The 25,417-nt window shown below is 30.8% G+C and overlaps 8 protein-coding genes and 1 non-coding gene across 9 annotated transcripts, besides 4 other annotated features; 4 read left to right on the top strand and 5 right to left on the bottom strand.

Moving 5' to 3' along the window:
- Nucleotides 1–1,166: part of a mobile genetic element that runs on past the window's edge.
- Nucleotides 1,129–1,166: a terminal%2Cinverted (terminal inverted repeat of MuDR-5_TvMULE4 transposon ID:TVAGG3_0321280).
- A 491-nt stretch (nt 1,167–1,657) lies between these two features.
- TVAGG3_0321290 (pectin lyase-like family) lies at nt 1,658–3,178 on the bottom strand (the record flags this gene model as incomplete). Its single annotated transcript, XM_001326697.1, has 1 exon — nt 1,658–3,136. The coding sequence occupies one exon, from the start codon at nt 3,134–3,136 to the stop codon at nt 1,658–1,660; it is 1,479 nt and encodes a 492-aa protein (XP_001326732.1).
- A 125-nt stretch (nt 3,179–3,303) lies between these two features.
- TVAGG3_0321300 (rescue of stalled ribosome) lies at nt 3,304–4,458 on the bottom strand (the record flags this gene model as incomplete). Its single annotated transcript, XM_001326696.2, has 1 exon — nt 3,391–4,458. One exon carries the CDS (start codon nt 4,456–4,458, stop codon nt 3,391–3,393), a length of 1,068 nt encoding a protein of 355 aa, XP_001326731.1.
- A 238-nt stretch (nt 4,459–4,696) lies between these two features.
- Nucleotides 4,697–4,768, bottom strand: TVAGG3_0321310. The gene has a single exon. It is a non-coding gene; the product is annotated as a tRNA-Gln (tRNA).
- A 232-nt stretch (nt 4,769–5,000) lies between these two features.
- Nucleotides 5,001–6,659, top strand: TVAGG3_0321320 (uncharacterized protein; the record flags this gene model as incomplete). Its single annotated transcript, XM_001326695.1, has 1 exon — nt 5,020–6,411. The coding sequence occupies one exon, from the start codon at nt 5,020–5,022 to the stop codon at nt 6,409–6,411; it is 1,392 nt and encodes a 463-aa protein (XP_001326730.1).
- A 436-nt stretch (nt 6,660–7,095) lies between these two features.
- Nucleotides 7,096–7,293, bottom strand: TVAGG3_0321330 (uncharacterized protein; the record flags this gene model as incomplete). Its single annotated transcript, XM_001326694.1, has 1 exon — nt 7,096–7,293. The coding sequence occupies one exon, from the start codon at nt 7,291–7,293 to the stop codon at nt 7,096–7,098; it is 198 nt and encodes a 65-aa protein (XP_001326729.1).
- Nucleotides 7,294–9,989: 2,696 nt separating this feature from the next.
- On the bottom strand, nt 9,990–10,547 carry TVAGG3_0321340 (uncharacterized protein; the record flags this gene model as incomplete). The annotated part of the gene is made up of 1 exon (XM_001326693.1): nt 9,990–10,547. The coding sequence occupies one exon, from the start codon at nt 10,545–10,547 to the stop codon at nt 9,990–9,992; it is 558 nt and encodes a 185-aa protein (XP_001326728.1).
- Nucleotides 10,548–10,981: 434 nt separating this feature from the next.
- Nucleotides 10,982–11,016: a terminal%2Cinverted (terminal inverted repeat of Kolobok-5_TV transposon ID:TVAGG3_0321350).
- Nucleotides 10,982–11,121: a mobile genetic element.
- A 2,876-nt stretch (nt 11,122–13,997) lies between these two features.
- Nucleotides 13,998–16,596, top strand: TVAGG3_0321360 (uncharacterized protein; the record flags this gene model as incomplete). Its single annotated transcript, XM_001326692.2, has 1 exon — nt 14,260–15,929. A coding segment is annotated over one exon (1,670 nt), but the record flags the coding sequence as incomplete, so codon positions are not given.
- A 2,637-nt stretch (nt 16,597–19,233) lies between these two features.
- TVAGG3_0321370 (cation-transporting ATPase) lies at nt 19,234–22,245 on the top strand (the record flags this gene model as incomplete). Its single annotated transcript, XM_001326691.2, has 1 exon — nt 19,234–22,179. The coding sequence occupies one exon, from the start codon at nt 19,234–19,236 to the stop codon at nt 22,177–22,179; it is 2,946 nt and encodes a 981-aa protein (XP_001326726.1).
- A 31-nt stretch (nt 22,246–22,276) lies between these two features.
- On the top strand, nt 22,277–25,189 carry TVAGG3_0321380 (armadillo (ARM) repeat-containing protein family; the record flags this gene model as incomplete). Its single annotated transcript, XM_001326690.1, has 1 exon — nt 22,277–25,189. The coding sequence occupies one exon, from the start codon at nt 22,277–22,279 to the stop codon at nt 25,187–25,189; it is 2,913 nt and encodes a 970-aa protein (XP_001326725.1).
- Nucleotides 25,190–25,417: the final 228 nt, after the last annotated feature.

Here is a 25,417-nt window from a genome sequence, read left to right on the forward strand (position 1 = left end):
CTTACTTAGTACTTTTAAAGTTAATTTCAGAAAAATTTGACACAATGGTATCCGGCACATACAAGTGGTGTACAACCAAAATATAAGTTGGTTTAAACATATATTGCTATATCTCATGATCTTACTTAGTACTTTTAAAGTTAATTTCAGAAAAAATTTGACACAATGGTATCCGGCACATACAAGTGGTGTACAACCAAAATATAAGTTGGTTTAAACATATATTGCTATATCTCATGATCTTACTTAGTACTTTTAAAGTTAATTTCAGAAAAAATTTGACACAATGGTATCCGGCACATACAAGTGGTGTACAACCAAAATATAAGTTGGTTTAAACATATATTGCTATATCTCATGATCTTACTTAGTACTTTTAAAGTTAATTTCAGAAAAAATTTGACACAATGGTATCCGGCACATACAAGTGGTGTACAACCAAAATATAAGTTGGTTTAAACATATATTGCTATATCTCATGATCTTACTTAGTACTTTTAAAGTTAATTTCAGAAAAATTTGACACAATGGTATCCGGCACATACAAGTGGTGTACAACCAAAATATAAGTTGGTTTAAACATATATTGCTATATCTCATGATCTTACTTAGTACTTTTAAAGTTAATTTCAGAAAAAATTGACACAATGGTATCCGGCACATACAAGTGGTGTACAACCAAATCTTCGACTCGATGAACTTGTCATCGAGTTATATTCCAGTGTTGTTCCTTCATTCCTGATTAAGTTGCAAATTAAAGGTCTGGATTCAGAGAGAAGTGTTAAAGTTATCACAAAAGTCACAAGAGATTTCGAAGAAATGACACAATTTAAAAAAGTCGAATGCATCAGTATGCTTGAAGCTGTTCAGAAAGGTCTGAAAAATGATACACTTGATCCCAACATTGTTTACTCAACATTAAAAATATTATTGCAAAGAAAACATTTGATTTAATAAACATTTAATTTATTATAATTAATTTTTTATTACAGTATAGTAAAAAATGCTATAAATAAATTATTATATTTTATTAAAATGTGACTTTTAATAGTAAGTGAATAAAATAAATCAGGAATTGGGAAAGAAATAAGGTTAATTAAAAATAATGAAAATTACAAGTTTAAGGTTAATGAAAAAGTGACAATGGGCGAGTTTGTCCCCCACTCAAAATTTTTACAATCACTTCATGTGGTAAATTCGAAAATGTTAGTATGGTTCATTTATCACCAAACTTGCATCCATAATTAAACATGCATTTTTAATAACAACGAACATCATATTAACTTTGCAGCGTTCATTTATAATCTTAAAATGGTAAACATCCTTTCATGTACACTAATATTGAAACCACAACAATGATAGTTAGTAAGCTAAGGTTATAACAATTCCAATTGTAATCTTTTATTTTCTTTTCACTATTTAATCTATGTTTTAGTATAATATTCAAAAATTACCATATTCTATGCTTTTAATAAATGTGTAATGCCCAAAAACTTTTGAAATGATTGATATTTCAATATACTCCATAGTTGTATTTTTAATATATGTTAAAATTTGATTTCATTTACTGTAAAATATATGAGAAAAATTCTTAAATCAGTTATAACATAAGACATCAGTTTATAAAAATTAAAAATATTAATAGTAAACAAGAAATTTATCTTAATATGAACTTGATTTTCTTCTTGAGCCAAATAATTGGAACAATTAATAAGAAGAGTACGAATATTATCTGTAGAATTCTACGAAAAGTCGAAAGAGGAGCAAGTAGCGTCATTTTCTTTTGAGAATCAAACTCACAATCTCTACACATCTTAAACACGTTTGTTTCTAGCTTTTTTGATGTTTCTTGATCAAATAATATTGAATTAAGCTTTATTTTTCCTTCAATCTTTAAGTCTGTCTCATAAAATGATGAAGATTGAATCAAAGATTTCTTTTTTGGTTTAAAGAGATTAACAACAGTGTTTCCAAAATAAACTTGGTTAATATTAATGCGTGATCTTTTCAAAGATATGTTTTGTATGTGAGAAATTATGGAATTTGTGAAAGAAAGATTTGTTCTATCGAAACTCAGTTTCTGGTTAGTCTCATTAATGTAAATACCAGAAATATCTGCATTTGAGTTATATATTCTCCAAAGAACCGATCCAATATTGGAAATTATGGTGCAATTCTTTATTTTTGCTGATGTATGATTTAATTTCAGTAATAAATGGAAATTTGATATAATATTGCAGTTTTCTAGGCTAAATGAACTGAATTGTGAGTAAATTAATGAGTCTGAATCAGCAGAATTCGATTTCAAAACTAAATCTTTGGATTTGAAGCTGGATTCTATCATTGTAGCAATTGTTCCTAAGTTATATTTAATAACCGAACCTTCTTCAATGATTAATGATGTATGATCACAAAAGAAAAGTGGATTTGCTACATTATTCGAAATTTTCAATGAACTATGGGAAATCTTTGAACTAATTGCATATATGAATGAATATAATGGTAATGAGTTATTCTGGATGCATAAATTGTTGGTAATTATCGAAGATTTATCTAATGAAAAACAATTTACGTAACGGAAGCAGTTACGACTAAATGTAACATTGATCATCGTAATACTAGAATCTTGTATTGAAAACATGCGCTGATATGCAATATTTTCAAGAATATTACAATTGATAAAAGATATATTGGACTTCTTAGATTCAAAGATCTGTAAACTTGTATTACAACTCTTAAATATACAGTTCTCAAATGTAATATTAGAGTTGAAGGAATTGATCAGTATATAATGACTAATTTCGGAAAAAATGAAATTTGAAATAGTAACTCTTGAATTCTGAAGTGTGATAATGGATTTACTGGGATTTAAAATGTTTTTGAAATTAATAATTGTATTTGATCCTGATATCGAAAGATTTCTCTTAATAACTTCTGATAATATATGGTAAAATTTGTCGTAATCGCTTTGGTCATCAATAATATTATCAGATATTGTAATTGTATCATTGGATTCAACATTTGAAAGTGCTGTTTCAATTGAACAAGGTGATAATGGCTCACATATGAAGTCTTCTGTACTTTCAAAAGATGTTTGTATGATTTTTGAGCTTACAAGATATAAGAATAAAAACATCAATCATAAAGCAATATAAAAAATTGATATTTTGATTGATATATTAATGCCAAACATATAAGTATGACTAACAAATGATAAATGTTGCTATGCTTTTATGTCAAATTAAAAAAAAAACTCAAATTGAAATATACTGTTATCTTATAATATAATTGGTTGAATTTGATAAGACTAGTAAATTTTTTATACTAAAAATGGATGATTTATAATATTAAACACTTTATTTTTTAAGATAGAAAAAATAATTTTGAAAATTAGTTACGAACACTACAAGTTCTGATACCATCCAGGTTTTTCACAACAAGTGCACGAGTATCAGGATTAGAAATTGCGGCTACGACGTCAACAAATAATTTGCTGGCATTTTCACCGGAAATTGTCTTGTATTTATCGCAAAAGTCATCAGGAGTAAGTACATTCTTATCTAGATTGCTTATCAGCTTTTCAATTGCGTTTGCTTTGTTTTTATCATTTGGATAATAAGTTTTGAGAGATTGCTTCAAACGATTGATTGTTCTCATGTGTCTGACCGCGAATGTCTCATCCAGCTCCTCTTGTGGTATTTCTTCCTTGCATTTCTTGAGTAAAGATTTTGGAGCCTTGTGGACTTCGATTTGGTGCTGTATAAGTTCTCTCTTGGTTGCAAATGCGATAAATCCTTGCTCTACGCAATATGGATTCTCGCAAGCGTAATGATCTGTATGGAAATGGACTTGTATTAGTTCTATTGTCTCAAACCACATGTCCTTGCCTAAAGATTCGCATATGTCGCACTTGAAGTGGTTCTCTTGTAAGTGTTTCTTTAATGTATTTCCATCAAACGCGATATGTTTGCAGCATGGGCATTTTGGATGCTGCTTCATATGTTCTTTGAGCTGTTGACGATCGTAGAGTGGTGTATCGCATGGAAGGAAGCATTTCGAGTCAAAACAGATTTCACATGGTTCTTTTTTGTGGAGTTTTCTTGTATGTCCTTTAAGTGTTTGGAAATTTGGACAAACTGTATGGCAATCACAACATACAATCTTCCTAAAACCAGAAACTTCTTGGATATCTTCTTTAGAGTCGTAATAAACATGATAAAACTCATCATGTGGCCTTCTCTTCTTGATTTCATCTTCGTATGATCCTAACTCTTTCGATGTGGATACAATAGGATCGCTCTCTACCTCTCTTTGGCAGAAAGGACATTTCTTTTCATTGTAACACATCACCATCGTCTCATAGCATTTCAAACAGAAGTTGCAGTGATTGCATGGAAGTAAGATTTTGCGTTTGATTGGGTCGCCGCAAATCAGACAGTCACCAAAACTATCAGACATGATGATTTGTGAAAAAAAAAATTGATAAAAAAATTTTCAAAATTTTCAATTCTAAAAAATTTGAATGGGAATTGGCTTCAATTCCAATTCCACCTTTGAAAGAGGAGTTATAAGATCATTGATTTATCCAAAGGTTTTTAGAATCCATTGTAACTGGGATAAGTATTATTTCATTGAAAATATCTTGGAAATCAGGCCAAAAAAAAATTGGGAATGATTTGAGGAAAAAGAAAAATTTTGGTTCCACCAGGAATCGAACCTGGATTTAGGGATTCAGAGTCCCCAGTGATAGCCATTACACTATGGAACCTTCACATTAACCATTTTTATTTTTATTATTTGAAATATTTCTCTATCTTGTTTTTCGAATTTTTTTGAGATAGAAGCCAATTTTATCATTTTCGAAACTTCTACTTTGAGGTTCAAATTATTATTGAGCAAAAACAGCAAAATAACATATCGCTTTAATTCAAAATTTCATTTCTTATAAAGATATTGACTCTTCTATAAAATATGCAAATCTCTAAGTTAGATCTATTATTTTATCCTTTAGTTTTTATAATGCTTGATAATCGAATTCGCAATCATAAAAAAAAGGTTTTACATTCTAAGCATTATAGTCTCATACTCGTATCATCAATAATTTTAGCAGCAACAATATATTATCTTGATGGAGGTCCATTAAATCCGCCATTTCCGAAAGATTTTCAATCAATTGATTGCAAAAGTGTTAAGTTCAGATCATTAATCGATAGAGAAGGCTATCTAGATTTCATTTTCAAATCAGATGATACAATTGAATATCCAGCAGAATATCTTCCATATTTTGTCAACGCTAATATCAGAACAAAGATATCCAAAATTGATTACGAGCCGAAATATGTTGAGAATATCTCTCGTTCATCTGATACATTCCAATTCTCCATCGATCATACACAAAATGGGCCATCAACAGTTCAAATTCGATGCCTCAATACGCCATTAATTGATGTGAAACGCGACTTCAAATTCATTCGTAATCATAGTACTAAGTATAGCTATGCAAATTTCTTTGGAAAATCAGGGATTGAACTCAACCACGTTTGTTTAGAATACCAAAAATTCCTTTACTTTACCAAAGTTATGTCTCCAATCATTTGGATCCCATTTGATCAGACTTCCTTCAAATTTGAATATTTAAATTGGCCATTACAGCCTTATCTCGATCACAAGAACGTTACCGAGGATCAGGGTGTTAGTTACATGGTTTCTCCATTAAGTGGTGAACCATGGAAGCAATTATTGTTCTACATTCTCCCAATTTCACGAGATTTCAAAGCAAGAGTCGATTATTCAACGAATCCGCAATTTATTTTCAAGGATGAAGTTGATGAACGTGCGGCACCACTCCTCAAGTACTTTTCTACTAAGCCTCCAATGAAGTTAGTTGATATACAATGTTTCGACCAATTAATTATGACAGAAACGTTCTCTAGCATGAGTGTTCATAATCAGAGTATGATGGACTACATAAATACGTTGGATATAAACTATGTGACGAAAAGAATTGGCTCGAAACCGATGGATAAAGGAAAATTTTTGATTCAATCAAATTTGCTTCCAAAAGTGAAGGATTCCAAATCGAATCTTAAGCCAATATATTCCAATGAGCAAATAAATAAGTTGATTGATGAAATTAGCTCTGCAAATGTTTTAATTGCGGATCATATTTCAATTTTGGTGTTTTCCGTGTTTATGGGTCCGCAATCAGTTGTTATAGATTTGACAGACTTGAACCATGCATGTAATAAGTGGTTTGATACTTATTATTCGCATTCAAGAGCAAAAATTATCAAAGTTTACAATAGTACTGAGTGTTTAAGTCCAAACTTCTCTGATTATCCTGAAACATCTGAATCAGATCAGGATATTGACGGAAAATTACTTGATAGCATAATCAAAGATTATATTTAATTTTTTGTTAGTAAATTTTATGTATAAATCATCTCAATCTTCATGATATTCGGTATTTTTGTCATAATTGCTAACTGTGAGAATTTTTAGAGAATATTTGAACAAAATTTGTTTTATTTTCTTTATTCACCTACATTTCAGAGATCATATATTATAAAAACAACAATACATAATGCATCACATTTTAAAAATGTTAATGTTGACAATAGAAAATGTAAAATCAAGATTTGATTATTACAAATTTTGATAAGTAAAAGGTTATATAAAAATTTCAATCTAATAAAACTGTGTAGAAGCCATAGAAACAGATTGTCATGTTATTCGCACAGAGATAAGTCTAATATTAGAGATTTAACATTGAATAAAGACTTTCTCAACGATAGGATATCAAGATTTTGACGATAAAAGTAAATTTTTCCATTTGTCAGCTACTTGTAGATTAGAAGAATAGATGAAACACATATTTCATGCACATTAAACATTTTTTAGCAATTCTTATCAAGATTCATATCTCATTTCTTATGAAATTTAAATTGGTGATAATTGAGAAGTTCTAACTTATATTCTTTCCTGCTAGCATCAACAAGGAAAAGTATTTAAGTAATAAAAAAATTTAGTAAATAAGAAGAAAAAAAAAGTTCGAGATGCCGTTTTTTGTAATCATGGAGCTGTGAATCTAATCATTTAAAGGGAAAATTCATCATAGGAATGACCAATTAGGTCAATTGGTTCAAATCCCAGATCTTCCGTTTGAATTTTGCATTCTTTAATTGCCCAGTGCAATTTCTTCATTTCATCTATAACTGTGGATGCACCATTGATGTCACCGAGCTCCAATTCAATTGTTTCATGCTCGAAAACCTCGTTCATGTTGTTGGACATGAGAAAAAAATGAATTCTGAGTTCTCAATTATTTTTATTATCAAATTTTGAGGCGAACCTCTCAATTTGATTTTTCCGTTTCAAATTTTGGAAAAAAATTAATCGTTTACGATTTCGATATTTTTCAGCAAGATTTGGTTTTATTCATAGAAGTATGTATATTGTTCGAATCTTAAAATCTAAATGTCGCATTTGGTAAAAATTTTGCGAATTCAAAGAGTCAATTAAAAAATCGGAATCAGTGATGTAAGAGATTGGAAATCGCATATTTACTCCAATCAGCACATGATTCAGCTAATTATCAAGCGAAATACAGCAATTTAATATATTAAATTGTTTACTTGCCTCCTAGATATTAATATATTTTGTCTTAGCTTATCTTAGTTAAATGAATTATAAAGTATTATACGGAATTTTACCATAAATATGTTTTAAAAAAATCATTTCCTTTACATGAATATTTTTATTGAAATCTAGTTATAACTTAATTAGAACAAAAGATTATAAGTGTTAATGATTTACTAGAAACTTTTTCAAACTATGATTGGTTGCAATTGATGAGGAAATTTCACATTACCAAAAATTGCATAAATAAAAAGGCCTTTTCTAGACGCCTTACTTCTTCAAATATTTTTTGAGATCAATGAGTCTTTCAGGTTCTTTGACAGCAGTTATATATTTCTGGAAATTATATGTTACGAGTTTAGAAACAGATACTTTAAATTGAACCTGCACTGTCTGTACTATTAATGTTCGTTTATTACTAGAATCCTCGTGAAATGAAATTGGATCAACATACGATTGTGAAAATGATATTAATGGGTTTTCATTTCCTACAATAAAAAATGATGCGACTGCTTCATTTTAAAAAAAGCTGAATCTATTATTGAAAATGGCCTATATGAATATATAACTGATTTACATTTGTTATAAATAATGTTGCAATACCGAAATTCAACTCCATTTTGAGATGACAGGAAGTGTATAATATTGGATGGATCAGGTGCCCCAAGAGCAGTATTATTAATAAATTCTGCATAATGAATCTCGCGAGTTTGTTTTTCCTCTAATCTAAGTCCTGAACTGGATACACCATAATTGAAAGTACTGTTGATGTTTTTTATTGAACCGACAGGCTCTTGACTTTGTATCTCTTTACAATAAATTGTTGCCTCTGTTTCTATATTTTCTTGATTTCTTCCACATAAAGTAACATAAGTTTCGAAAATTGAAGTTTGTTTGGAGTTTGAACGAAGAAATGATCCAAAACTAGGTCATTGCAATAACTACTGCCATATTTATCAATCACAAGGCTATTTGATGATTTTGCATATATGGCTCCTGCAGAAACGAATTCCTTCAATGAATTGCATAGATAAAATATTGAATTCTCAATAAGAGTTGATGAACTGGTGCCTTCAAGCCTCACTGCACATTCTTTATATAATCTCCAGAACTCACAGTCTGATATTCTTATATATTTGTTACTTGTAGCTTGTCTTGTACCAAAATATGGGCTGAATCGATCTCCAATTGTAATATCAGGATTATTTGAATAGTATGTGCTCCATTCTTGTAATATTCTTTCCCTAATTACAAGGAGTTGAAAAAGCATAAATTTATTATGAAAAAAAGCAACACCTTTTAAAAATTGAATCATTATTTTATCTGTTTCCAATTTCAAATATACTTGTGTTTATTGGTTCAACTACTATATATCAATCATGATGAAGTTATATCGTTGGATATACTTTTCAATGCACTCTTAATTTTGAATTATTAAAATTTGTGATGATTATATTTTTCAAATAAAATTATTGGGATGATTTTGTTTAATTCAGTATTATGATTGATTTTTTTGAGAAATGTTTTTTAAAAAAAATCGTGCCAATAAAATGAAAATAATACCATAAACATATCTTCTTCTTGTTCATTGCTTTCAAAAAATGAATCTAAACATGAATTATCCAGATAAAATACTTTATTTCAAAACAAAATTATTGTGATGACCTGTTTTTGCCTAATTCTGATCGTACAACAAATAAATTTCTTTGACATTCCTGATATTTTCTATAATTATCAGCCGCAGTATGGACAAATTTAATTATTAATTTTTTTTATGCTAAAAAAGATGAACTCTCATGAATTCATATATCCTCAATGGTTCAAATATACAAATTTGTTACTAAGAGTTGAAATTGCATAAGTATGTATTTATGATCCAAAATCAAATGCATTTCTAAGAAGAATAATTGATGTTTTTTATTAGTTTTGCATAATTTTAAGATTGTTTTCCACTTGTACTGTTCTTAATCCTATTCTGATGTAATATAAAGAGCAGTAATTCCTTAGTCTTATTATCGGAAAAATTGTAAAATGATGGAGAATAAAAGCTTCAAAGAACAATGATGTATCTTCTATGACCTTTAACTTGCAGTATATAATGTGAATTTGATGATATTGATTTTTGAGTGAATAGAATATTTCAACATTTTTCTATTTCTTGGGATCAATTTCAAATTTCTGCTAGATGTTATGGATATTATCACTGTCATAATTTGGTAGAATAATGATATTATTTAGCAATCATGTTTTTAGACATATGATTTTCAATTGTAAAACTATTTAATTCTAAGTTTTTATTCTTTCAAAATATATAATACAATTGCTATAGATTTTATAATGATTCGATAATCTTATTTCTTATATGCATTATTAACATGTTCCATCTTCTTAGGGGCTGTCATTGGAAGAGGAAGTGGAGGACATGTTATACTCAAATTGTACGTGTTGATTCTGTAATTATTATTGTAACTTATTGACAAATTACCACCTGTGCTTACTTTATCCATATAGACTTCGTTAAGAAGGTAAAATGATCTCCCTTCATTTTCACTATAAAATATTGTTGATACATTATTACCATAAATTACTGATTTTCTAATTACTAATTGAGCAGCTCTTAAGCAAACAAGGCGTTCATCACTATTGTTAAGAATATGGCTTGAAAAAATACAAACTTTATCTTGCTTAATATCATTTGCCTGTTTGGAATTAGAATTGTTACTTATGGTAGAGAAATTTATGCAATAAGATTCTGTTGTACGAAGACTGATTGCAGATGAATATATTGCTTTATTAAAGGATAAATTACAGCATTTCAAATAACCATATTTTGCAGTGAATATAATTGTAGTTGATAATAAATCCGGATCTTCATTATTAATAGTGTAGCAATTATCTACTGAAGTCATATAAACTGAAGAATTTGTTAATTCATAAAATAGAAAATGACCTGATACCTTTGCTGAGCATTTATTTGCGTAAATTTTATCTAAAACGAATTTATTTCCACCATAGGTGTAGATTCCTCCTCCTCTTCCTTGGGTTGTACATCTCTCAAATAAAGACCTTTTTAGTAAAACGTTTAGCAGATGATCATGTAAATATATTGTAGTGACAGTCATATTTATAAAGTTGCAATCTTGAATCATGAAATTTTTACCAAGATTGGTAAAATCTAAAACATTAAAGTTAATAACGCTACCAGCGGAATATTCGAATATTGACCCTTGGCTTATATCCCCGAAATAATCAAACCATCTTGACTCTACACTCCCACATAACGTCGAAAGGGGTAACAGTATAATCATAATTATCAATTAAATTTTTTCTTATCAAAAGTTAAGGGTGCCCTATAGACGATAGACCACCCTCAGAAAAGCACTTTTAAGGCTATTATATTGAGAACTAGAATCTGGATAATCCATTCATTCGAGTTCTAATAAGGTTAATTTTGTGATGTTTACATTATCGTTATAGGGCACCCTTAAAAAAATTCTAAGGAATTTGAAAATTTGTAAGTATATTTTGTGAGTATTTATTGAATGAAAAATTAAAACATTTTAAACTAATAGAATTTGGAAAACTAAATATATGTAAGAATATAATTTCCGTTTGTATTAAAATTAAATGACAAATTATTGAGCGCGGCAACGAAAGTGAATCTATTCATTTCCTGCATAATTTGATACTTTTTTAATAGTATTGTAGGTATCTGGCACCAAATTATAAATATTGAATGTTTCCAAAATATTCAGTCTACATTAATAAAATAAATGAGTAAATGTAATATACTTTATGCTGTAGAGGTTCTTTAATATGGAAATACAATAATGGAATCGAAATTATTGAGGAGAAAAATTATTGATGCTAGTGAAGCTATAATCTAAATGTATTGATATTTCTCTACTACCTAAATTGATAACCTAATATTCTTAAACCAATAAAGTCATAATCAAAATCGAAAATATCAATACCAATAATTTGAAAATTTAATTATCCATGTCTTGGGTAATGCAAATTTCAAATATCGATAGTGAAATAAAAAAAGATGAAAAAAATTAAATTTAATTAAGCCAAATCAAGTTTATATGTTTGATTTATTTCATGATTTATGAATCTAAAATTAATAAAGTTAATGCCAAATTAAAAACACGTAATATATATATAAGAGAAATATGTGATTTTGGTGTTTAAAAAAGAAAAATATTGCCCAAACAAGTGTTCTAGCTAAAAAGGAAAAATGCATTATTTCATATTTCAATATCAATGTTAAATATTAAAATAATCTGCCATTATTCAGACAGTTAAAAAATAAATACACTATAAGTTTAAGCTTTAGCTGTAAAATAAACAGTAATATTAAATAAACATTATATTATATAGTCGGAGCGATTCTATATATGTACTCTTATGCCAACTAGTTACAACCTAGTAAAATACATGGAAATATTGTAATATCCTAGCATTGCTATCGAGAAATCAAAAAATATAAGCAAAAGTCATCTTATATTTAAAGATTTTTCAAGAGCTTTGTTTGGAAATTAGTTCATTGGAAGAAGTATATAGATATGAAAACCCAAAGTATTAAGTTCGATAATATATAGTTTTTTTTTTATTTTAAAATTGAATGCATACAACATTGCTCCTCTGGAGTGAATTAATTAGTTCCAACTTTTTCAAGATTCTACAGTGTAATATGCTCCTTGGAATGTCTCTTGCATGAATGTTTTTGTTTACCATCTAAAGAATTAAGATTTGAGATACAATAATCTTTGGAAAAGTAGAGGATACAACAATAAAGTATGTTCTTTCGATACATGATATCATTTTGTTACAAAAATATTCTTACTTACTCATGATTCAAAAAAAAAGGTTGCAGACATACTAAAATGTTATTTATGTGGCTTGTATTTACTAGCATATGTAATTTGGTGCTAACGTATACCATCAATTTCATTATAACACAGACATATATATTACTATTAGAATTTTATTTTAATTCAATGATAAAATCAAACATTCCTTTTTGAAAATCGTTCTATCTTGTTATTATCTTTGAATGCTGCATCAAGAACTAACAATTTACAATTTTTATTCAAATTATAATATAAAATTATAGCATATTGGTTTTCAAAGTATGTTTGCTAAAAGTAATTGCGCTTATCGTTTACCCCCGCATTAACACATATAAATTTGTATTAAAAAATGATATCAAATCAAAAATATGGCTTCCTTGCTAAGAAAAGCGTCAAATTTATTATGTTTCTCCTTAGCCGAAAGTGTATAAATTGGCAGTTAGATTTATAGTATCCTAACTGTTTTTTGTAAAGTTCGTCATATCTTTAATGGTACTATTTCAGCGTGTACAATGAATACAAAAATTCTAAGAGTGCCACATAAAATAGTACTTTAGACTTGAGTTAATGCTACCAAGCAAATGTTAAAAAGATGACTTTAGTGTTTTGATAATCAAAGATTAAAATCATTATTGTCTAAATCAATAATCATAACGACAGAAGTTAATGTTTTTTCATCAGTGCTTTAAATCCACTTTTAAAAGTATACCTCAAAAATCAAAATATCAAAAAAAATCTAGTTTTTATGAATCTAAAGCTTTCTATAGTTCACATGCAAAAACCTTTAGTTTTATACTTTTTTATGGTTTTCATGAGACAAAAAGTTATGATTTAATAATTATTTTTAATTTTCCGCTGTTATCAACATAGATGACAACTTCATACACTTAGTTATCTAATATCTTGACTATTACACTCCTTAACCCCCAACATTCAAACAAAAACCTTTACGGATGCCTAATATGAAATTTTCTTTTTTAAAAGACATTTCTATCAATAAATTATTTCTGGTAGTTAGACAAAGACCATTTTCTAAGTTGTTCAGAACTGTTTTCGTGCAAATTATCTATGAATGGGCTTAACAAGTTTAATCTGAAAGTTATTTCCAAAACAGAAATGCATATACAATCAAAAGAATATATATTTATGCCAATAATTGATGCTGATGTGGTTTTGCAATTTTACAGTTATTCACATATCATTATGCATTAAATTTTCATATTTGCTTATTTTTCTATCTTTTATCTTATGTATGATGAATTTCATAACTATTGGATATGATTTCATCATTCATATTGCATATTTCCATTTTGAAATTTTAGGAATCTTCAATTTTGGATGGATGTTTATAAAGTAGCTGTTGTAAATGGAATTTAAATTAGTAGTGACAACATTTGGTCATAACAAAATTGTATCTTGTCGATTACAAAAAATTAATTTCAAAATAATTTCTACAAGTGAAGCAAAAAGATATTAAATATCATTACCAATTCTATTCTAGTATGAAATTATAGAAAATATTAAGTTTATTTTATTCAGATTGGTCTGACATTCTCTCAAAAAGTTAATGAATGTTGGATTCTATATTCCTCTCTCAGACATCAACGAACTTAAAAAGAAGATTGAAGAACTTGAAATTGAAATAAAAGGAGACCGAGAAACGTTTTTAGTTAAATTTAATCAAGATATTCGAAAACAAATTTACAAAAGATCATTTGAAACTGATGTTCAGGTATTCCCGTATACAGGAACCGGAAAAATGCATATGTATAAAGCCTACCTAGAAGACTTAGACGCAATAAAGGCTGAAATGCGCAGAAGTCTGTTGAATAAGAATATTGGAAGAAAAACAAAGGAAATAGAAGAAGACAACGATGATCACCAAGACAGAACTTACTGGAATACAGAATTTCCGGAACATGTTCCTGAATTTACAAGAAATATTATACATACTATTATGGAAAACATTTGTAGAAAAGATAAAAGAGGTTATAGATATGGAGGTGAAAGTGAATTGGTAGATTTGGCATTCTTAATACATAGCAAATCACCAGCAGCATATGATGTTCTCTTGGAATTTTGTTTACCTTTTCCTACGCCTGTAACATTGTACAATAGGTTTCATGAAGACATAATGAATATGAAACAGTTTGTTAAACATGCTGAGCTCATTCCGCGAATGTTAGAAAGCATGAACTATCACGTAGAAAATACACCTGAATATGAATGGGCAATAGCAATAGATGCAGTTGCACTCTCTACCTGGTCCTCTAAAGACCAAAAAGGTCCTGTTGATGAAAATGGAGAAGAAATCAAATACTTATTCATATTTCTTGGTATGCCCCTAAATTTTGATGCGCCAAATGTTATATTACATGTTATAGAACATGCCAATGGGTTTGCAAGTGGAATTATCCACGAAATTGATGCAGCAATCGAAGAAATACGAAAGCACTTAAGAGTTAGAGTCATCATTACTGATGGAGATCCCGGATATGATAAGCATCAAGATGAATTTATTAATGAAATTTTGCAAGGTAATGATCCCGAAGAAATATTTAAAAGAGCTACTGCTATCTTAAAGAAAGGAGATCAAGTTGTATGGATTAATGATCTCATACATATGTCAAAACTTGAACGTACCAGATTACTCGATGCAACACTTAAGCTTTTAGTTCATCCATCTGATCTGAATACAATTGTTGATGTTAACAAGATCAGAGATGCAATCGAATTAGGTGATGCTCTTAATGATACTTCACCTCTGGGAAGGATAAAAGATAAATATCCGATCACAATATTTTCAATTAGAGCTGTAAAGGCGCTTCTAGAAAAAAACTATTATAATGAAGCATTATTCATAGCTCCACTTGCATTCTGGTATGAAAGCATACGAAATGAGGCATTTAATGCTGACACAAGATGTCAAATGATGTGGTTTGCATATCTGCTCTTGGTACATCATTGCATTCAAATGAGAGACCGTCACATTAAGACAAATCTTGGTGTTGTCAAAATAGACGGAAACATTTATCCGGTCTATTATATGGGAACTTGGGAAGTTGTAAAGCATCTTACAGCAACAATCATTTGTTTCCAATATTTTTTCAGTATTAATTCAACATTTTTCAATTTTTCTCATTTGACAACCATGACGGAAGAACATTTGAATGGTTTACTTCGCGTCATGGCTCATTTTAAGTATGATTTGTCAACAACCGAAACATCTATTGCAGAATGTAATTTAACACTCAAAATTCATAAAAAATACGATATTGACTGGAAAACCCATTCACGTGACTATCAAGCTGGTATTACATTTGAAGACATTTACACAATGCGTCAAGATTCACGTCAATATGAAATGTGCAAAGAATATGCATATGCCTTGTTATCCAAATGTGGATTTAGATATAATAGTAATTCCAGCGTTGATGTATTGCTTAGTTGGGTGAATGAAATTAATCAATTTCACTCAAAAATTTTAATGTCAACACATATATCAAATCCAATTTCAGGTTATAGTATTTTTTCACGTTTATCTGTCAAAAAAGATGTTTTTGACAACCCAACCAAAAAAAATCACGCAAGAAAGGATTAAACGATTTAGATCCTCATAATGACAAATCTGATCCTCTTGAAAATGATCCATTATATGAAGAAAGCCATATTGCTCAATTATTCCCAGAAAATGTCATTTTACCATCAAATTTTGCCAAGAAGGCAAACAAATTCAGCGATTTTGAAACATACATTCATAATACATTAAGTAGATTTCATAACGGGATCACATATGAGAATCTAGAGTTTGCTATTCTAAATGCGAAACGTCATCCAAAACACATTGTTGATCTCATAAATAAAGGCAATTTTTCACAAATCTTAAGGAGTACACTTCGCACAATGACAATTGAAAACAAAGTGAATTATAGTCATGTAACCACACTCTACTTCGCTGCATAGCTCTCAAAATAGAGCTCCTTTATTATAACTATCATAAATTTCAAATCTCAGATTGAAATATTCGTTAAATGATAGTTCTTTTGTATATTTGTATACTATTTTGTTTGTATTAAACTTGTTTGTTATTTTTAGTCACAAATTATATTTTTTAAATTTAATTAAAGTAAAAATTCCTTTAATGGTAATGTTCGAACATTGATTACAAGATAATTAAAATATATGACCTCATTATAAATGAATTTTAACTCTAGATAATTGAGAAAGCTACAAATTGTTTCTAAATCTTGAAATTATTCGATGTCAATCTAATTTTTCTTGTTATAGCCTACTTCTATGGTGTACAGGTTGTCATAATTACTATTTTAAAGTGTAAAACATGCTTATATCAATCAGGACGTTAAAATGGAAAAGTACATACCAAGCAAATGTTTGGATTTATATGCGACAGCCTTTTTAATGGATGTGACAAAGCGTTTCAATATAGATTTTGATTAAAGCATAACTGCAAATTATAATTTGACTTTATATGTACCAATAATAATGGCAATTATGAGTTTTTTTATATAAATTATATCACACCGCTTCTAGTAATTTTTAGCTTAAGCATATCATCGGCTAATTTTCAAAAAAAAAGAATTTCAAATTTTAATCCAAATTCTTTTCTTAAAATTCACAATCAAATTACAGCTTATCTTTAATAGTCTTATTCATTCTATGCTTTTTTTTCGGCTCCATAAAAGTCATAAATTTTTCCATCATAAATTTGTTAGAAATTGGGTTACCATTGCCAAACATTTGGATAGAAAAAGCCCAATAAATTATACCCAAAGCATCCAAACATGAAGATATCATATAAGAAATATAGTTTAATTCAGTAATTCCCTAAAATCTAAAATGTTTAAGAACGTTTGTTCAATATCTTACAATCTAATTCACAGATTTAGCATATGTACTACGTATCAAATATACAATGTGATCTCTCAATAAGCTTAGAAGGTTAATTATTAAAATTAAATAAAATTCTACAATTAGCGAAAAATAATACGGCAGATAATATGCTTATAGGTAAAGAAATTCAAAGAGCATTCCTTAAATTTTTTCGAAATTTATCAAAACTCGAAGGTAAATCATCGAGTGATATGCGAAAAAAACTTTTTTATTCTATTAATGATAATAAATATATTAGCCATATTAAAACTTTTCATTTTTTAAAACTCATAGAAATACGTTTGATATTCTTCATTAAGAACATATAAAAACGAGTATAATTATCATAATCTGTTAATTTACAATATAAATGCTTTTCTGCTTGTAGTAAATATCAAATAAGAAAATAATAACATTATAAATTTTTCAAATAAGAATATATTATCTAGCATCTAAGCATGAAGATATTTAGAATTTGGATATCTAAATTCTGCTTAGATTACTTTCAAAATATAAGTCAATAATCTTTGATTTTATTAAACGCTAATATTGGATAGTATATTTTCACAATTTAATTGTAGTTAGATAAATGATAATTCATGTAACTCATTGATTTCGATCAAAAGTTATATTCACCTTGTTAAAAAAAATAAAAAATAAAAAAACTGGGTGCTTACTGATTTGAACATATTGCCTTTGAACCCCACGACATAACCAGTAGGCTAAACGTACAGTGATTTTTTTTATAAATTCTAGTATAAAATACTTCCCGCAGGGCATTTGTTTAATTATTTCACATTCTGATGACATAATTTTTAATATCATAGATAATGAAAGCGAAAAATATATAAAAATCGACAAACATGTTATAATGAATTGAGAGCTTTACGTGTCAAAAAACACATTTCATACTGATTTCTATAAAAGGTATCTTTATTATAGAAGTGTAAGCTATATCTGTTTGTTTTTTTATTATAACAAATTCAAAATTCTCTTATAAGGATTAGATGAAATCTGTATTACTAAATCATTAGCTAAATGAAGGTTCAAATAGAAAGTAAATATCAATTTATATGATACTGAAACCAAATAGTTCTTTTAATAAAAGATAACACGCTGAAAATTATTGAGTATTTGCAAATCTCAAAAATCTATTGGTGAATTTGGCTCAACTTTTAAAATTATAACATCCATATCAAATCATAAAAGCAGACAAAAATTAAAGCCAAACCTATCGGCCAATTTTTTTTGATATTTTGATTTTTGAGGTATACTTTTAAAAGTGGATTTAAAGCACTGATGAAAAAACATTAACTTCTGTCGTTATGATTATTGATTTAGACAATAATGATTTTAATCTTTGATTATCAAAACACTAAAGTCATCTTTTTAACATTTGCTTGGTAGCATTAACTCAAGTCTAAAGTACTATTTTATGTGGCACTCTTAGAATTTTTGTATTCATTGTACACGCTGAAATAGTACCATTAAAGTTATGGCGGACTTTCAAAAAATAGTTTGGTCACCTTTCAAAAAATTCTTAGTTGAATAGATGACCGATCAAAACAAATTCATCCGGATTAATATTCATTTGTGCTGTTATATTTACTAAAAATAAAAATAACCGGGATGCAACGTTTTTTTTCTGATAAAAATTATTTTATACCTTCTCAAATTTTCTGAAGTTAACTATCACATGAAGCGTTCTTAAAGATTGTAAAGATCGTTATGTAATTAGGATCAATACGATAGGCCACTTGACAAAAATGTAAACTTCACAAAATTGAAGGGGATAAGTAAATAAAATGAAGTGAGGTCATGTTTTATCTCAAATTTTTATAATTTTTTCATGGTGTATCCCGCTCACGCGCACACGCCTGAAGAAGTCGCTAAATATTTTAATAGTGACTTAGAGAAGGGCTTAACAGATGAACAAGTCCTTATCAACCGCGAAAAGTACGGTGTCAACTCCGTTCCACCGCCAAAGAGGAAATCCATCTTTTCCATGATCCTTGAACAGTTCCAGGATCCTATGGTCATTATCCTCCTCATTTCCGTCGTTCTTGGCTTCATCTTCGCCTATTTCGAAGAGGATCCAGAAGAGCGCACAACTGCTTTCATTGAACCTTGGGTTATTATTTTCATTCTTGTTGTTAATGCTACAATCGCTGTTTATCAAGACCTCAATGCTCAGAAGTCCGTTGAGGCTTTAAAGGAATTCACACCTTCCCTTGCTAACGTTATCCGTAATGGCGAACTCCGTGAGATCCCAGCAGTCGAAGTCGTCTGCGGCGATCTTGTTGATGTCTCCGAAGGCCGTGCTATCTCTGCAGATATCCGTCTCTGCAAGTTCAAGTCCTCCATGGTCGCCATCAACGAGTCCAACCTCACAGGTGAACCAGTCCCAGTCCAGAAGTCTCTCGAAGTCGTTAAGGAAGATGCTGTCGTTAACGATCGTATCAATGTTGCCTACAAGGGCACACCACTCGAGCGCGGTGGCTTCATCGGTATCGCTTATGCTGTCGGCAAGGATACACAGATGGGCTACATCGAAGAGACAACACAGCAGGAAGAAGAAGTTATCACACCACTTCAGCGCAACCTCGACAACTTCTCCAAGTACATTTCTGTCGGCATTCTCTTTATCTGCGTCATCACTTGGTTTGCTAACATCTCCAAGTTCGATGAAGTCGGCAACGGCAACAGAATCAAGGGTGGTCTCATGTTCTTCAAGATTGCTATTTCCCTCGCTGTCGCTGCTATCCCAGAAGGCCTTCCAGCTGTCGTTACAATGACTCTTTCCCTCGGTGTCAACCGTATGGCTAAGTCCAACGCTATTGTCACAAAGCTTCCAGCTGTCGAAACACTCGGCTGCACATCCGTCATCTGCTCTGATAAGACAGGCACACTCACAACAAACAAGATGGTTGTCCAAGTTTTCGCTACAGTTATCGATGGAAAGTCCTCTGTCTACCAAGTTCAGGGCAAGGACTACGACCCAGATGGTGCTCTCGCTATCCAGGGCCAGAAGGTCTCTAACCTCTATGAACACAAGGCTGCCCAGATGTCTGCTATGGTTGGCACACTCGCTAACGATGGTGCTATCATCTACAGCAAGGAGAAGGGCTTCGGCCGTAAGGGCGAACCAACAGACGCTGCTATCAAGGTCTTCGCTGAGAAGGTTGGTCTCCCAACAAAGGAAGCTGAAGAGGCTCGTCTTAAGAAGGGTGCTGTTGAGCGCATGGAAGATGTCTCCAAGTACTGGTACAAGGAGTATCCAAAGGTCCGCACACACGAATTCACACGTGCCCGTAAGTCAATGTCCTGCATTGTTGGCAAGAACACACTCGTCATGAAGGGTGCTTTCGAAGTCATCCTCGCTAAGTGCGACCGCTACATCGAAGACATGACAGGCGAAGTCAAGCCACTCACAGAGGCCGTCCGCAAGGAAATCGACTCCTGCCGCCAGGAATGGGCCGGCAAGAAGGCATACCGCTGCATCGGTCTTGCTTACAAGGAATGCACAGATGACTGGAACAACTGGAATATCATTGATCAGCAGGAGCTCATCAAGTACGAATCTGGCTGCATTTGGGCTGGTTCCGTCGGTATCCTTGATCCAGAGCGTCCAGATGTTGCTCAGTCAATCAAGGACTGCTACAACGCTAACATCCGTGTTATCATGTGCACAGGTGATAACCCAGAAACAGCTACAGCTATCGCCCGCAACATCCACATGCTCGGTGAGCACGAAGATCCAACAGGCAAGGTCTTCACAGGCGCTGCTTGGGAAAAGATGAACGACGCTGAGAAGCGTGAAGCTGCTAAGAACGCTGTCGTTCTTGCTCGTGTCGAACCAAAGCACAAGCGTGAACTCGTCGGCATCCTCCAGGAACAGAACAACGTCGTCGCCATGACAGGTGATGGTGTTAACGATGCTCCAGCTCTTTCCAAGGCTGATATCGGTATCGCTATGGGTACAGGCACAACAGTCGCTCAGGGCGCTGCTCAGATGATTCTTTCCGATGACTCCTTCTCAACAATTGTCAAGGCTGTCCGCGAAGGCCGTGCTATCTACAACAACACAACATCCTTCATCCGTTACCTTCTTACATGCAACATTGGTGAAGTCGTTTGCTGCTTCGTTTCCTCCCTCATCGGTGGTCCAAACCTTCTCCGCTCCACACAGCTCCTCTTCGTCAACCTCGTTACAGATGGTCTCCCAGCTACAGCTCTCGGTGTTAACCCAGCTGAGCCAAACGTTATGGATCTCCCACCACGTCCAAAGGATGAGAACATCATCACACCAATGAACCTTTGCCGTTACATTGTTGGTGGTGTCTACCTTGGTCTCGCTACAATCGCTGCTGCTTACTACCACTACATCCTCGACCCACTCGGCCCACACCTTACATACTACGAAATCACACACTACCATGGCAACCCACATATCAAGGAAATCCTTGAGGATGAGACAGCTGGCACAATGGCTATGACAGTTCTTGTTATCATTGAAATGTTCTCTGCCCTTACTGCTGTTTCTGAACATCTTTCATTCTTCCAGTTACCACCACACAGAAATCCAAAGCTTATCCTCTCCATCTGCGGCTCTGTTCTCGTTCATCTTCTTGTTATTGAGCTCCCAATCACACAGAAGATCTTCTCCGTTGTCCACCTCAACTGCACACAGTGGGCAATCATTGTTCTTCTTGCCTTCCCTGTTGTCATCATTGAAGAAATCTTCAAGTTCTACATCAGAAAGACACAGAAGCACATCCACATTGTTCGTGAATAAATTTCCGGATAATTTTTTTTGGTTTTCTAAAAAATTTAATTGATTGAAAAAATTATAATACAAAAACTTACTTCTTCTTTTGTTTCCTTGATCATTAATGGATGAAGATTTAGATTCGATATTTGCACTTTCATTAGTTCCGATTAATGAAGCAACTTCTTTGGCTACAAAGAGAATACTTGAGATAATGGATGATCCTCAATCAATATTTTCTTTAATTCAGCATTTAAAAAGTAATAAAGACAAAACTATTAGACAACAAATAGCAATTACAATATCAAAAATGGCAGAAAGACATGCGAAATACTATATACATTCTGATTCTTTTGTAAAAATAAAGGAAATCCTACTAAATACAATTCTTTTCGAAAAAGATCAAATTATTAAGGGTAAGCTACTCAATTCTATAGTATCATTATTCAAAGAAACGCAAGCCAATTGGGATGAGCTATTCAATTTCATACAAAAACGTTTAAAAAATAATACTGATTTAGATCTGTTGCTTTTCTTCGATATTTTCCGTAGATTACTACCTCTCGTTACACCTGAGTCCATTTCTCAACTATTTGGAGACTTTGTTTCAAACAATTTAAAAAATCCGAAAGCAATAGCTGGAAATACTTTGATTGAGATGATGGTACTCGTCATAGAGCTCAAGAAATATATAAAAGTGAGTCCTGAAGCGCTTAATGATATTTATATCATAGCGAAGGAACAAATTTTCAATATTTCTCAAGAAAATTATAATGATAAACTTGGTGCTCTATGTGATGCCTTTCTTGATTTTATATCTGCTTATATCGAATTCACAGACTTTGATGATGTTTTTGAGTTAATAACTAAAATATTAGATGAAGAGTCTATATCTGTTGACAATAAGATATTGATTCTTCCTATTCTTGAGCCTATTATTAATTACTCTGATAACAATGAGAAAATTTCATTCCAACAGTTGATTTTGATTATTCTAAAATTTATTACAATAATTTCATCAGAATACGATCTCAATGACATAAATAACTATTTCCCTGAAGAATTAGTAGCGACTATCTCTAAAAAATGTCCTCAACTTGAATTTTATCAATATATTGTTGAAGCTTTAAAAAGCGGTGATGTTTCAGATATTGCAGTACTTTTCCTTTTAATGTATGCGTTACAAGACATTCAGCTGGCGATTCAACGTAATATTTTGGACGTATTTCAATTTATTCAGAAAAATGTCAACAATGAAAGCCTTGATAATGTTAAAATTTCATTAATGCTGCTTAAAGAGATATTCGATTGTCGATTTCAAGAATTAGAGAAAATATCAGTTGGTTGCAACGAAATGTTCTTAAAATTGTTAGAAACACAGGACAATGATACTTTAATGCTCACTTTAAAGGCGTTCACCTCTTACTTTTCAGCAGTTCCAATAAATCCAACTGATTTTTCTTCTCTTTATACGGGTTTAATTAAATTACTGCATGAAAACGAGCTACCATCTGCTTATCTAGGATTTGATTGTATCAAAGAACTCATTAATTCGGCTCAAGACTGTGTAACTCTTCATCTTCCAGATATTTATTATAATCTAAAGGAATTTGCAGCAAATGATAATGCATATAATTGTATTAGATCTTCTAGTATTGAATCTTTAGGTCTGTTACTCGGAGCAGGAAAATCTGTTGATGAACCGATTTTAGATGATTATTTTGCATTAATCTTTGGCATTCTTGACAGTAATCCTAATAAAATCTCTCCTTTCTTTACTGAATGTCTCGAATCTTTAGCTAAAACGTGCAAAATTAAAGTATTAGAAATAGGGACTATAATTGATAGGATTATATATGCAATGCAGCAAAACGATAGTGATTACATAGCTTCTTCGCTCAAATTCTTGAAATCTTATTTCAAATATTGTAAAATCGAAGACGTTAGCGGCCATTATGATATTCTTAAGAATATCCTATTAGAGTACTTCCAGAGTGATTCAGATTATGATGTATTATCTCTTAATATCAAAGCTATTTTTAGATTCACAGTATTATTTGGAAAGATTGATGAAGATTTCTTAACAACCATAATGTCTTTTGCTGATAATATAGAATTATTAAGTTTATTCTTATATTTCTTCAGGGAAATATTTGAATCAGAAATTGAAGTTAGTAATGAAGTAATTGGTCTGTATCTTCAATGTACCCTTAATGTAATATCGCCATCATTCGAAGATGAAGAGATAAAAAATGATGGATTTAATTCATTTTCTAGATTCGCTATAAAACATCCTGATAAGTTCCTTTATGCTGATTTCTATAATATATGCATAGAATATTTTCAGAATAATGAAAATAGTGAATGGATTCTTGAATGTACAGGAATTTACTCGATTTTGTTCCAACCTAATTTAGGCGAATCGTTTATAAAAGATATATCGGACATATTCTTTGGTACATTAAAATATTGCGATTTTATCGTTATGCCTCATAATCTCATTGGAATTGAAAAATATATCAACGCAGGATTTGTTCCAGATCAAGAAAAGATCACTCAGTTAATAGAGTCAGCAAATTTAGTTTATTCATCAGAATATTGCGGAGAAAAAAATTATTATTTGACAATTTACGGATTTAACCTAGTAATGTTTAGTGCTTTCTCTCACTTAGAGTTTGACATTAGTATAGTATCAGAATTCTTACCTAAAATGTTTGAAAAGTCAAATGATCTTAATTTCCAATCAGAATCGGATAATTTATTCCAAAACGTTGTCAAAGTCTGTTACAAATACTCTGACATTGTAAAAGATTTTGGTCAGCAAGTTATTGACTTCTTTATGAAGCCATTAACATGTAGTATTCAAATATTCAAAAAACTCAACCTCAGTAGCGAAACGCTTCACAGCATCTCGTCATATTTAGGTGATTGTATTAATTCAGATTCAAATTGTGCTGTATACATTAATAACCTCTTGGAGGATCCTGTGATTTGCGAACGTTTTGTAGAAAGATCGGGTATTTCGTTAACTAAATAAATTGTTTTTATTTGATGGTTATTTAATAATATTTTTTTTTTAGAATGAGAAATTTCTTGAAGGAAACGTCGAATTTCTAAAGGTTGTATATGAAATAAATGCTATACTAAGATATATAGTCATCTGACGTAGAATGAAGGATTAAAATAAATTTTATTGGAATGAAAGAAGTATTATGCAGCAACATACTTATACTTCCATTGAAATATCAAGGTTAACGTAAAATTT

The sequence above is a fragment of the Trichomonas vaginalis genome, chromosome V (assembly GCF_026262505.1).
Source record: "Trichomonas vaginalis G3 chromosome V, whole genome shotgun sequence".
Taxonomy (NCBI): Eukaryota; Parabasalia; order Trichomonadida; family Trichomonadidae; genus Trichomonas; species Trichomonas vaginalis.